Source organism: Mandrillus leucophaeus, unplaced genomic scaffold (genome assembly GCF_000951045.1).
Source record: "Mandrillus leucophaeus isolate KB7577 unplaced genomic scaffold, Mleu.le_1.0 Scaffold124, whole genome shotgun sequence".
Lineage (NCBI taxonomy): Eukaryota > Metazoa > Chordata > Mammalia > Primates > Cercopithecidae > Mandrillus > Mandrillus leucophaeus.
In genome coordinates, this window is record NW_012100765.1 from 500084 (window position 1) to 513992 (window position 13909).

Below are 13909 nucleotides of genomic sequence, written 5' to 3' on the forward strand. Positions count from 1 at the left end.
ACCCATATCACAATCTACCTTTTCTGTCCATCATATATATGTTATACAATACAACATATATACGTTATATATAACATATTACATATATTATATATGTTATATAACATTTGTGAACTAAGTAGAGTGGAAAGGCGGGGAGAGGATTCTATGTCACATCTGGGTCTGATTTAAGGTGATTAATCAAAAGAAACAAAGCCCTTGGAGGTGGAGCTAGGAGCCTTTTCCATGCACATGGTGAACAACTTTTGTTGCTGTGAGGATGACAATGGTTCATAATTACAGGTCTCCTTTGAAGAGTTATTTCATGTTGTCTGAATAAAACAGCCAGTGGCTAAGGAAGTGAATAATGCAATCTCACATTCTACTTAGATTACTCCCCACACAGCCAAGCTAGGTAAAGATGCTGGGTAATGATTAAATATTCCCCAAGTAGGGACTACAAGGCGAGCATTTTGAGGCTAGAAATTGTACTGCACTGCTGGAAATGCCTGCTTGGTGTGTTACTGAACTGCTGATCACATGTGAAAACTGCCAAATTGCCCAGAGCAATCCACCCTGGGGCACTAAAAAATGAAAATTAAAAAAAAAAAAAAAAAAAGACTGCTTTTCAAAGGAGAAATTCAAAGGCCGTTACTGCTTTCCTCCCTTTTGGATTCTTCCTTCTGATTATCCTGTTTTGCTGCAAGGATTTCTAAGGTATCTGCTCTTAGAAGCAATCTTTTCATCTTGCTGTACTATGGACACACCTGGACTGTGTGCTGTGCAGAACAGCCACCAGGCTCCCGCTTTCCCTGAGTCCCAGGCTAGGGACTAACTGTTCTTTAGAGAAGGGATGGACAGGAATCAAAGGGAAAATTCTTTTTGGGGAAAAAGGGAAGGGGCATATATTATTTGTGGTCAACCACATCTCTGAACACCCTCTCTCCATTTTGATAGGGTCCCATTATTTTAGTCCCACATTCCCAAAGTAGAATCCTAAAAACTCCATTTCCCATCAGCTCTTGCAGCTAGGTACAGAGATATAATGGAGGTTCCACCGATCAGACACTCATTCAAGACTGATTTGGGAGTCTCTGGAGGGGATTCTACTGTAGGCACAGGTGGTAGCGGAGGCAGAGGAAGAGAGTGCAGACTCAGGCAGTTCTGTAGCATGCTTCTAGGGGTAGTCACCTCATCAATACAATTAGAGACATGGCTTTGGGCACTGAGCCTGCAAGATTAGGCTTGAGCCTGGTTCTCTGGTCTTCCCTGACTAATATCTACCCATCAGTTTTCTCCTTTTCTACTTAAACTACCCAAGTTGGATGCTATTATCTTCAGCTAAAAATTACCTGACCCAATAGGCACACACATGTGTGATGTAATGTAACTACCCTTGCAAATAATTTTTTTTAAAATTTTGTCGGAAAGAGTAGACCTCTCAAAAAGATTTTAACCTTGATCTGGGTTTGGCACAGAGGAGCACTGCAAGCGTGAGGAGATTTGAGAGAGCTGTTCTTACTTCGCGATCAGAGTTCATGGAAAAAAGTGACGGCTGCCAGAACACGGGATCACATAGGTTTACTCTTGTGAAATAGCCAAACAAGTGATCGTCTGGATGGGTTCTTCTAGGAGCATTGAGGAAACCTTTTCTCTTTGCCTGAAATCCCACCATTAGAGAAAGCTTCCTCTGGATCTGGAAGGTTTTTTGGTTTGTTTGTTTCATTTTTAGCTCTATGACTGTCCTATTGGAAAGCAAATCCTTGAGAAGGCTTACACCTTCATCATCAGCGGCATGGGGGCTTTAGTTGACATAGATCAGGATCAAGTTCTTGGGAAAGAGGCTGAAGATAGTCTCATGATAGAGAACGGGGCCCTGTAGAGGAACGTGGTAACACTGAAAACACAGTTCACACGTTTTCCCAGGTCTAGCTGTGTATATGTTGTGAATCAACATGGGTTTAAAAGAAATTAGAAAGAACACGTCATCTCTTATGTGGTTCTTAGGTAATCAAAATAAGAGCAAGACAAATCTCTTTAGGGTTGCAAATGTGATTCTCCTAAATGAAAAAAATTCTAAACATATGGCAAGAAGCTTTGAAATCTGTTAATGTGCAAATGTCATGATAAAAAAGGAACCGGTAAAAAAAAAAAAAAAAATAGAACTAGTGAGTGTTAACGAACTGCCAGGCCACATTCTCTAAAAATGGAAGGAATTGAATTCATCTTATCCTTTAGCTGTGGAGCTAACTAAATGTGGCACTGGAGACGACTCCTCCCAGACTGGCGATGAAATTTTGAAAAAAACAGTGCTACTTGCTAGGCATAACTATACTGAAAGGGAGGTTTAAAATGAGTAATGCAGGAAATCTGGTGACTGTGGATATCTAGATCCCACTTCCATTTACTACGTGACTTGGGCAAGGCACTTGATCTCTCTAATCCTCTGTTTCCTCATCTGTTAAATAGAAATGATAATTCTGAGCTTAAAGGACTATTAGGAGGCGTCCATCAATAATATCAGCAAAATACCTGGTCATGGTAGGGGCTGAAAACTAGGAAATTCTTAAGTGATGAATAGGGCTAGCCTCCATCTTCAACCTGGCCCACCTGATGGGAATGAGAAAGTGAGGGAGCCTCTGGAAAGGCTCTTAGTCACTACAAGGATTCAAAGGGGCGAGCTTCAGCCTGACTTGGTCAGTGAGCACACGAGTACATCCTCAAGCTGTTTGTTCATCTCTGCCACACTATCCTCTCATTTGGGATTGAAATAAGAGAACAGCCTGTGTTTAAGCTTTTATTGTCAATGGTAACAGCTCGGGGCCTTGAATCTAACCAACAGGTAGCCTAGATGTAGAAAGCATTAATTGGAAGACTCTTTTCGACAATTGTTCACAGCAAACAAGTTCGAACCAGAAGATGCTGCTTGAAAATCACGAATTTAGTCAAGGATGAAAGATACAAGAATAGTCAAATATTTTGCACAAGGAAATCTTGTTGATGATCCGTAGAACTGATGCTTGCAGAACGCAGTCTCTTACGGGTTTTGTTTTTCTCCTTTGAGAGAGGCCATCATTGTCATTGCTGGTTCAGCTGGGGGGTTCCTTCCTTCACGTTGAGAACCTGGAGCAGAGAGTCTACCAACTTAAGAAATATTAGAAAGAGTTCAGCGAACAGAGTGAGCTGAAGTCTAATCCTAGAAGTAAATCCATTCCTACAAGCCATCAGCATCACTTGGGAGCTTGTTAGAAAGGCAAATTCTTGGTTCAACCTAACACCTACTAAATCAGAAACTCTGGGGGCGGAGCGCAGCAATCTGTACTTTCACAAGCCCTGCAGGTGTTTCTGAGCATGTAACATTGGAGAACCAGAGCTGTCCCCCAAGAGACAAATTAACTTCTACTTTTTTTTTTTTGAGCTACTGCATTTTGGGATCTTATTGTTTTATCAGCTTAACGTGCACCCTGATATGATTACTCAGGTATGTTTTAATCAATGTTGGTTAATGTACTATCCCCAGGAACTTATTACTAGAGGAACAGCTGAGTGGTAAATTCTGGGAATGTGGAATTTGAGTTCTTACTTTGCTTACTTTGACAATGCATCATCACACAAATCAAAGCTAGTTTCTGGATTACATAATTATACATTACAAACCTACAACTGTAAATGGTAGTAGTGTGGAAACTTGGGAAGAGGAGTTAATTTGGATTTCTGCCAATTCTAAATTTATTGTGGTTTGCTTGTTGTGGCTTCTGCTCAAATTAACTAAGACTAAAGAAAGAAAGAGTAGTTATAATTTTAAAATACTTCTTTGTTCCCATACAGCACCCTTTATGCGCTGAGATGAAAAAACACTTTTCGTTGAGACTAGAGCTTATTACTCTTCCCAAGATTCTCTGGCAATTCAGATTCCCCAACTTCCATATCAGCCATTTGTTTCTAATAAAGGAACTACTGATATTCTTGGGCAAATAATTACCTGCTCTGTGGCTCAGTTGTTTTGACCATGTGCTAATGAGCCCAGGGCCTGGGGTTTGATTCCCACGCACGCCAATTAGCTTTGCTCGCCTCCACCAACCCAGGCTGCCCTATTAAAGACTGCCGCCTGTCCGAAGATGCCAGCACATATCTTGCCTTATGAGTCACTGGTCATAAAAGCTAGTGTGTGGGGAAAAAAATCTACGTAAGTCCCCCATTGGCTCAAAATGTTGAATAAAAGAGGTTTGGCTGGAAGGAATAAAAGCTAAAAGGAAAAAGAGAATTGTGGAAACTAGGAAGATTAAGGACCTGGGAGGCAATGGGCGGGGGGTCTACTGTCGGGGGTGGGGAGGAGCTGTATTCTAGGTGGGAGCCAGCTTTACTCTGCTCCGTCATAGAAAGTGCCAGCGTAATCAGAAGGTTATGAGTGATTCTTGATTGTATGTTGCTTTTTCTATATTTGGCACTTCCTTTGGAGCATTTCAAATATTCAGAAATAAGACCTTCCTATTCTCTGTACTGATTTGATGAGACAGTGAGAGTAGTCCCTTAAAAGTGAAGAACGAACACATTTACTTTCTTTTCCATAACAGCCTTTGTAGCTCATTTCCTTGCCCCCTTCATGTCCACTAAATAGAAGGAGAGACCTAAGCTGCAAAGAATAAGGGACTAAGTCCAAATTATAAAGGGAGACCAAAGGCCAACTAAAACCTCCACTGAAACTCAGGACAATGCACAACCACATCCAGGATCATGGATGAGGCCCTGGAGCTTCATCCATGGGGATGAGTTTCATCTTGCAGAAACAGAACAGTCTCATGTTGCAGAAACCATGGGGAAAAAGTTTCATTAATTGCAGAATAGAATTAAAAGATTTGGGCCAGGCGCGGTGGCTCACGCCTGTAATCCCAGCACTTTGGGAGGCCGAGGCAGGCAGATCACGAGGTCAGAAGATCAAGACAATCCTGGCTAACATGGTGAAACCCCGTCTCTACTAAAAAAAAAAAAATACAAAAAATTAGCCGGGCATGGTGGTGGCGGGCGCCTGTAGTCCCAGCTACTCAGGGGACTGAGGCAGGAGAATGGCGTGAACCCGGCAGGTGGAGCTTGCAGTGAGCTGAGATCGCGCCACTGCACTCCAGCCTGGGCTACAGGGCGAGACTCCATCTCAATAAAAAAAGAAAGAATTAAAAGATTTGTGAGAAGGGCACAGTTAAAAGGATTAAGGTTAACCTTGAACATTGCTGGGCATAATTGCTCTGAAAGTTCTGGAGCTGTTTCCATGATCGAGTAACCTAGTTTCAGTGCACATTACACACATCCTTTATGAATTAAGTAAATATCTTTGTCATCAAAACATAGGAAATGCTTGGAGTTTCTAACTACAGCTCCAAGAGAGTTGGCAACAGTACTTGATGTTTTATTACTAAAATGAGAGAGGAGAGCATATGTAGATAGTTTTTAATTTTAAGAACGGTCCTTCAGCCTCTGAAAACTCCTGCTGCTAATTCTGGCAATGCTTGGCTAAGTTATTAAGTTTCTCTCTAACACTCCCATAACTCTAAGATATGGGAGATATATGGGTTTCTAATAGAACTAATCTCTTGGCACCCCTTCTTTTTGAGTCAGATCATTGTAAGGTGTTTTCAATTTTCATAACAACATACTTTCATTGAGGTGGAATTTCCAGTGCAAGAGAAGCAATAAAATATTTTGGTCTCTGCAAAGACTAACTGTGGAATTTGTTTTTGTGTTACTAGGAAATAAAGCCAAAAGAATAGTACCAATGTGTGCAATAACTAATTATTCAACTGGAGGTGGAATGAAATGAGACGGGCTTTCTAAACCTGTAAAAAGAAAAACAATGCATAAAAATAATAGAAAAAGAAAGCCCAGTTTTTTAAAATAATCTTTTTGATGACCTTTTTCAGTTCACTTGGGATAAGGACTGCCCCCTCTAAGCAGTCACTGTCCGCAGCTGCCCACTCAACCCATCCTATTTTACTGCTACTCAGACACCTTTGTGGAACTATTCTTTTTGCCATTGCCTTTGAAGCTTACAGAATATTCTTCTGAATATGGTGGAAAATTTTTGATCCTTAAGAAAGGAGTTGAATTTTCCAAAAGATTCCAAAGATACGCAGGGCCAGGTTGAGGAAATAAAATAACACAAACTGGACACTGCTGTTTGTTTCAAAAATGAGGCACTATAGAATAGTAACATTGTGTGTTAATACAGGGGAGTATTTCATGAACGAGCTATGAGGGCAAGTCCATTTCAATGTTTGCAAAAATTATTTTCGAGGGTTTTGTGGCAATTTTTGTTACTGTTCAGACAAATGAGAAGGGTACTGCTGTTGGATATCCACCTACAGGAACTCCAGCAAAGCACCTGACCATGAAAAAGGATGGCCAGCTAGAATCTGAGAAGTCACCTGCAAGTTCACAGAGCCCTCAGAGTATGGGATCCATCAGTAAAGAAGGGGGCTGATGACATAACACCTAAGACACAGGTATGGACCAGACAATCGCTTGGGGTTTTGCACAAAGTTGGTATTTATTTCTGTATTGATTTATTTAATCTGGGATTTTTTTTTTTCTGAATAAAAGCTACAAAGACTTTCCCTCTAGGCGCTTAGTGTAACAGGTGAAATTCAGTTTCCATTTAGCATAGAAACCCACATTTGGGAGGCTGAGGCTGGGGAAATCACTTAAGCCCAGGAGTTTGAGACCAGCCTGGGCAACAGAGCCAGTCCTTGTCAAAAAAAAAAAGAGAGAGAGAGAGAGAGAAGGAAAGGAAAGAAAAGAAAAGAAAGAAACCACATAGACAGAACTTGAAAGAAAGAAAGAAAGAAAGAAAGAAAGAAAGAAAGAAAGAAAGAAAGAAAGAAAGAGAAAGAAAAGAAAGAGAGAGAAAGACCGCAATAGACCCAAAGGGCAATGAAATAGAAAGCTTCCCTCCAGAGAGCCAGCTGAGGCTTGGCAAAGGCAGCTCTGAGCCCCTAAAGGGGCCATCAGTCTTCACTATGAACGAGTGAAGAAGGAAGCTCTCCAAGTACAGTGAGTGGAAAACAATATTATTTATTGTCAGAAGCAGCAAGAAGCAAGGCCTTCAGCCTGAATGCTTTATATTAAGATCAATGACGACCATTTCTGGAAGATGTCTTGCATGGTACAGACTGTCTGAGGCAGACTGAGCACAGGCCCTTACCCTGATTTTATCAATGAAAAGCTATGGGACTAGTTTCCTTACCTCTAAAATGGAGAGAATAGTAGAATCTTCCTTCTAAGACTATTGTGAGCATAAGCTGAGAAAATGGAGGTAAACTGCTTAGCCCAATACTCGGATTATCGTAAATATTCAGTAAAACTAGCCACCATTGTTACTGTAATTATTATTTTGTATTTTGTTATACATTTCATGGAAACTTAAAAGGTAGTGATAATCACCTCATTTTCAGTTGCCTTGCTTTCTTCCTATAAGTTTTATTCTCTCTCTTATCTTGTTCACTGTCTTTGTAACTAAGTATTGCCAGTTTAGTATAATTATTTTCCCCTATCCTCTATAAAATCATATACAGGATGAATATGTTGATCTCAGATATGTCCACTGAGTTTTAAAATATTAGTATGAAACCTGAACTAGGTACTCCTGGAACAAATATGAAGAAGTGCTCCTTTGTGTCAAAGGTAGCAAACAAGAATGTTCTTTTCTAAAACTAGGAACCTCCACTAGTGTTCACCAGAAATAAACATAAAATCTGTAGATCCACATGGATTTACTCAAATACTTTGCAGACTCCCTATCAAAACATTCTGGTAGGGCCTGGCTATTAAAAATATATATATGCCATCAATGCATAACGGCAAATAGACAAAATTGCTGGAAAAAACTCCTAAATTGGAGTTTGGAATCAATATCCTTTTGACTATTACGTCAAAAAGAAGAGAACATAGAAATTGTCTATCAATGTGCTTAGCATGTATTGGTGTTAGCCTAATATAGCAACCATGAAGGTTTATATCATAAGCAATTCTATTCTTCCTCATTTGAACTTGCCCTCTTTCCACCTCTCCCCAAATACCTCCCACCCATCTCGCACGTATGTTTCTTTTACCTTTGCCTTTTGAACCTACATCTTTGAAGTTGCTGCTATCCTCTGAATCCCACGAAGGCTGCTGATTGCCCAGGGCCTTGGGTTGAGGTGGCTGGTGGTTTCTGTTCTCCTTTGCTTCTATGAGACCCAGCAAATTGCTTGCAGCTTCTTCCCACCTGATGTACTCTCTCAGCTGTTGCTTTAGGCTCCCTCTCTCAGAAACAGAAGACTCCCCTGTGCTCTTTTTCCCCATTAAGTGTCCTGTAAAAACCAAAACAAAAACACTCATAATGCCACAAATTTAACCAAAGGGAATGAACGAATGAGAAATTTAAAAGGACATCAATTGTGTTTGTGCTGCTTCCCCCTAAATGCAGAATAAATCATGTTTTATTATTAAGAGTTAGTTCATAAATGACAGATAGATTTTGCTGTCTGTTCAAAATGTGCAATGAGCTAGACTGCATTCAGAACTGCAACCCAGAAACCCTGGGCTTGGTTCCAGCACCTCTACTAGCTAGTAAGGTGACCTCTGCCAAGTCGTGTAGCACCCCTAGTCTTTAATTTTCTCTACTATAAAATGAACAGGGTAGACTAGATTAAATTTAAGGAGCCTTCCATATCTAAAATTCTATCATCAATTCTGTATGCACCAAATTCTATTTCCAACTGAAAGATGGAGTTTAAAAATCTTCCCCAGCCAATTTTGAATTGCTGCTGAAAATAAAAGTCTCCATGCTTTTCTTTGTGTGGTTTTTAAAAAGTATTGCTTTCCTTTTATCTGTAGTAAAAAATACCAAAGGAATTTTTCATTTAAACTTTCTCAGAATTTTAGTTGAGATTGAACCTAGGAAACTACCTAGATTGATTGTTTGTTAAGAGTGTAGTGAAAACCAAGTTGAAAACAAGCCCCGAGTAACACTTTACAGCCACATAAATGCAGAATTTTCTCTTGGGTGTCTGCAAGTCTATCAATGGCTCCAGGAATGTGTGCTAGCCGTGTAAATAATTTTTTTAACAAAACAGCTGTTAAGGAGGCAAAACCACCAAAAACATGAAAATTTATGTATGCAAGAGGGGATAACTTGGAGTCAGAAGTGGGTACAGAATTCAAGGTCTGCATTCTTAACACTTTAGACCCTTGCTTTGAATATTCCATGTTCTCTACTTTTTACTGTTGATTTTTCCTCTCTCTCTCTGTAATTGGACTTTGTAGCACTTTGAAATTTCTAACGTCAACAAAACTATGGTACTTTTGATCTAAAGTGTGCAAAGGAAAAGGTCTTTGTGGTGCCAACACTGACTGGCATTAGAAGTATTTAAGACAAACATAAAATTTGAAAGATCTTCAGCCTTAAAATGGAAAGAGGCCCTTTCCTAGAAGTTCTATCCACCAACGGAGAAGCCCTCGCTGTAAGCAACTTTATTGCTTTTATGTGTATTGCGATTTGCAGTATATGGGATGTTTAAATGTGCTTGATTTTATCTGATCCATATGCTAACTGGTTTGGTGAAAATGAGACTTGCCAGAGGTCGCACAGATGTAAGTAACTATTTTAGGATTAAAATCAGCTCACAATCTAGACTACATTATTATACTGCTTGGCAATGTCTTTTAACTTGCTAAGAATATAAGGCAGCTAAAATCATTCTGGGATCTGGAAATAAGGATAAGGTCTACAAAAGGCTTTCTAATGTTATAAAAATAGGGATTATATACCAATATATCATGACACATTACGTAATTGAGAAAAAATAATTCTATGAGTATTAAGGAGCATTAAAATCAGGTTGTACTGCATTGCAGTGTAAGCGTTTGCCAAATTGCTTATGACATGAGACTTCACACAATTTCAGGATCCTAACTAGGAATACTGTCCCAAGCGAAGGCCTGGAATCCTGAATGATTGGCTCTGCACTTATCAGCTTGGTCACGTGGTGCTCAGCTATCCACTCAGTAACTTTGCATTCAGCCATAACAGTGATTACGTTGTGCAACTTCCCAGGAAGTAGTGATGCATTTGGTTTTATTTATATGGAGGAAATTGAATCATGATGATTGGAAGGCAGGACTAGAATCCTGATACTCCCAGTAATGACCTAGGTCACCTTACCCTTCTAACTGCCTATCATCTAGTTAGAATGCTGGAAATGAGAAAGAGTTATTGCCAATAAAACAGAGGAGTGATAGAGATATCACACATAAGAACCTCATTTTTGTCATGCCTGAATAATTTTGTGGGCTTTTCTAAAACGGGAGGAGAAAGTCATTCTCCAGTCTGTGATTGTACTAAATTTCAGTACATGCATATCTGGGGAATGTGTGGGGATCCGTTCTTTACCTCTAGATCCATAGACTGGTTGTTAAGGAGAGCACGCTATCTATAACATCCCAGGGAAGTACACATTCCCTGGGTCTGATTTCACTTTTGAGCTAGTGACTGTCAACCAAATCATCATCTCCATGGCAACATGGATGATATGCCCACTTCCACCTCTTCTCCCAACATCATTTGTCAAGTGCCCATATCATAATAATGGCAATCTCACCATAGACAAAAGACAGTCACTTGAAAAAATAAAACCTTGATCAGAGAAAAAAAGGCTTTTGTTCTTTTTATTAATCATTTAAAGATACTACTAAAGGGATGGTTTGAAACAGAAATGAATACGGCATAGATGAAAGTGTTGAGTACTCCTAAGAACTAGTTTCTCTGGACCCACACTTAAATTCTATTCCACAGTTTCTGGAGCCATAACAAGCCATTCTGCAGCTGAATACTGGCATTTCCAAATTCAGCCTTCTAGGATATGTCTCACATTCAAGTTAGAACCACAGTTAGGAGCATTTCATGGGTGCACAGGGAATAGTCACCAGTGTAAGTGTTGACTTATATTTTCATCACACAAACAAAACATTTCCACAAACATCAAGCGGATAAACATTTGTTAAGTTTTCAAACTGGTAACCTTTTTTCCATTGCTGCGCCATCCTTCTCTCAGCTGGAAGAAGCAATTTACTTACCAAGTCTGTAAATGTGTGCTGACAGCATCTTCATGGACAGCAGTATGTAGCTTTAGTTTTATATAATTAAAACGAAGCTACATGTCTTTGGTGATTGAAGAGGATAAGCATTTTCTTGGGATAATTGAAAGCTGAATTTAAAATCTAACATCATTCATCCTTGTCAATGCTTATATTCCAACAGAGGTCATTTTACTCAAAGGAAACTTTTTCTCAACCACAAGGTAATTTTAGGCCGAAATGTGAGTTTCTACTTCACCTCTCTCTTTCCCTTGCTCCTCCTCAACTCTGCACAGCTATCAAAGGGAGAGAAAGAAGTGCATTTGAGAATAAATATGAAAGTAGTATTTGGGGTCACCTCTGGTTGGTATTCTTTTAGATTAGAAATGCTCAAGTACCACTATGAAGAGCAATTAAATGGCAGCCACCCTAAATAACTGGAGACAGATGTTCTCCAGAACTACAGCAAATCAAGATTGGCTTGACTTGTACCAGAGATAACATGATGCCGCTCCCCAGTTAACTCTATTGTCCTCCTTTGGGCCTGCAAGGGTTACCTAATAATAAGCTTTATTAGTATAATAATATAGATGAGTAAAAAGAGATTGGGAATCCAGAAGTTTCATTCCACCTTTCCAGCCCCATTGGCTGGTGGCTGGGTCAGATAATGGCCACTTGATCTAAGCTCCCAGAAGCCCTCTTTGAGAAGCATCAATTCTAAATTTGGATTCTTCAACACCTGCAAAGCATCCTTCATTCTTGAAACGCAGGGTTTTTCAGCTTCACCCATTCCAACTTCTCCTCTCCACACCAGACTGCTGGGTTCCTCCTGTCCCTCAGCGATCACATATCCTCTCATTCCTGGAACTGTCAAGACTTGGCAAATGATTATTTTAGCAACAGTGAAAACCACTGTGTTGCAACCCAAAGATCTCGACTTCCCTCACAAAAGCACACACAACACAGAAGAGCTGAGGAAGCAACAGTTCCAGTCCCACTCCCTTCCCCAAATTCTTTGTCTTCTATCAAGATTTGTGAATGAGCCGATATATGAATTAGCAAGTACTTGTTCAACACACCGTTCTCCAGCCCTCCCCGCCCCCCTGCCCCGCCTTCTAAGTAGATGGCTAAGGAAATACACACACACACACACACACACACACACACACACACACCCTTAAATCTCTTCCCACGAAGCTGGTTGGGGTTGTTGTCGTTGACTTTTGTGGGGCGGGTGGGTGGGGGAGTGAGGAAGTTGGATGCTCTGCGTTTGCTGGAAGCTATGCTCGGCGAGGACGAGAGCCGCGGGGTGATACTGGATGAGCCGAGGCTACGGGTCGCTTCCTGCCTCCCAGCTGAGCGACAGCAGTGAGTGCGCGCGGAGCAGAATCCTGACCCCACCCGCAGGCGCCCTCCCCACCCGCAGCGCGGCCGTCCTCTCCGCCCGGGTTTTGGGGGCTGTGGCGAGGGAGCCTCCAAGCCGGTGCCTAGAGAGCAGGACCTGTTGCAGAGGGAATGGGAAAGGAGCGAGAGGAAAGGGCGAAGTCGTGGGTCTAGAGGGGCGGAGAAAGAGCGGAGCTCAGAGGGGCAGAGAGATCGGGATGAGCTTGGAGAGCAGGCGAGATTCCCCAAGCTCAGAGCCTGTAGGCTGGAAAGAGGACAAAAGGGCAGGGAAAAGAATATCGCTGCAAAGCGAAGAGAAGGACTGTGGAAACTCCAGAGAGCCACAGACAGGCGGGATTCAGAGCACTGCGCACTGAACAGATGTGAAATCCAGGGCGGGAGCGCTGCGCCGGAGGTCCCCACACCTGTGGCTTTGCGGGGCGCATAGGCGCAGCTTAGATTTCAGCCCATGCCGGTCGGTGTTGAGGCCACCGAGCTGGACTAGGGTTCTGAGATGTTCTTAAGGGACAACGCTCCCCAAGATTATTCTAGGAGAGTACCGTGCCAGACAGGGTGAGACTAGGCGGACAAAAGGAGATGTAGGATGCACGCAGAGGGAAGATGATCCGCACCGGGGTTGGCAGTTGGGAGCTCGGGTGCCCTGGGGAACACGGGGAGACACCGGCTGGAAGCGAGCGGGAAAGGATCAGGGGACCAGCTTCCGGCTGGTGAGGGGCTCATGGGCTCCCTAGAATGGGGAAAGGTGGGGTGAAGTTTTCGGAGAATCGGGAAGGTGTTTCGGTAGAAGGGTCACAGCAAACCCAGCTCCCAAAGCTGGGCCCGGGAAACGCAAAGAAACGGGGAGACAGGTCCCCTCTGGCTGGCTGATCCAGAGGAGGCCAAGCGCGCGGCTCCCGCGGCCAGGACACTCACCCACCGCCCAGTGGTTGCCGCGCGGGTACATCTTGGTCAGCACGGTCCCTCCGCCCGCAGGCAGCGGGACCGCTCGCCCCCGGGGCGCCTGGAAGAGGACCAGCGCCAGTAGGACCAGCGGGAGCTCGCGGCCGCGCATGGTCCCGACGGGAAGCCCTTGGAGCGCGGCGGAGAGGCTGGGCGAGGCTGGGTTGTGCGCCCTACTGGCAGAGCAGCGACTGGTGACCCGGACCTCAGAGGAGCTCCGCCGCCGCAGCCGCTGGTGCTACTGCTGCGGCCTCCACTAGGGCCCCTACTTTATATGGAAGCCCGGGCGGGGGGAGCTGGGGGCTCTTCTACCGCGGACCGGAGCGCTCTGACGTCTCCCTATAGCTAGCCGGGGCGCTGGGACGCCCGGTCCGGAAAACCATCCGTCTCCCAGCCGAGTGACGAAAAAGCTGAGTGTACATTGCCCCCTCTTTTTTCCTCATAGCCCCGTCCGCCTTCGCCACATCGGATTAATTCCTCCGGT

General features: G+C 42.8%; 1 protein-coding gene across 3 annotated transcripts; it reads right to left on the reverse strand.

The window, feature by feature from the left end:
* Nucleotides 1-2763: 2763 nt before the first annotated feature.
* GRP (gastrin-releasing peptide) lies at nt 2764-13631 on the reverse strand. 3 transcript variants are annotated; one of them, XM_011971693.1, is made up of 3 exons: nt 13399-13631; nt 8098-8318; nt 2764-3123 (listed from the first exon to the last, which is right to left on the reverse strand). In XM_011971693.1, exons 1-3 carry the CDS (start codon nt 13535-13537, stop codon nt 3058-3060), a joined length of 426 nt encoding a protein of 141 aa, XP_011827083.1. In that variant the 5' UTR covers nt 13538-13631; the 3' UTR covers nt 2764-3057. The 3 variants fall into 3 exon arrangements, with proteins under 3 accessions (XP_011827083.1, XP_011827081.1, XP_011827082.1); XM_011971691.1 differs by having other exon boundaries at nt 8079-8318; nt 13399-13573; XM_011971692.1 differs by having other exon boundaries at nt 2770-3102; nt 8079-8318; nt 13399-13570.
* Between the last annotated feature and the right edge of the window lie 278 nt (nt 13632-13909).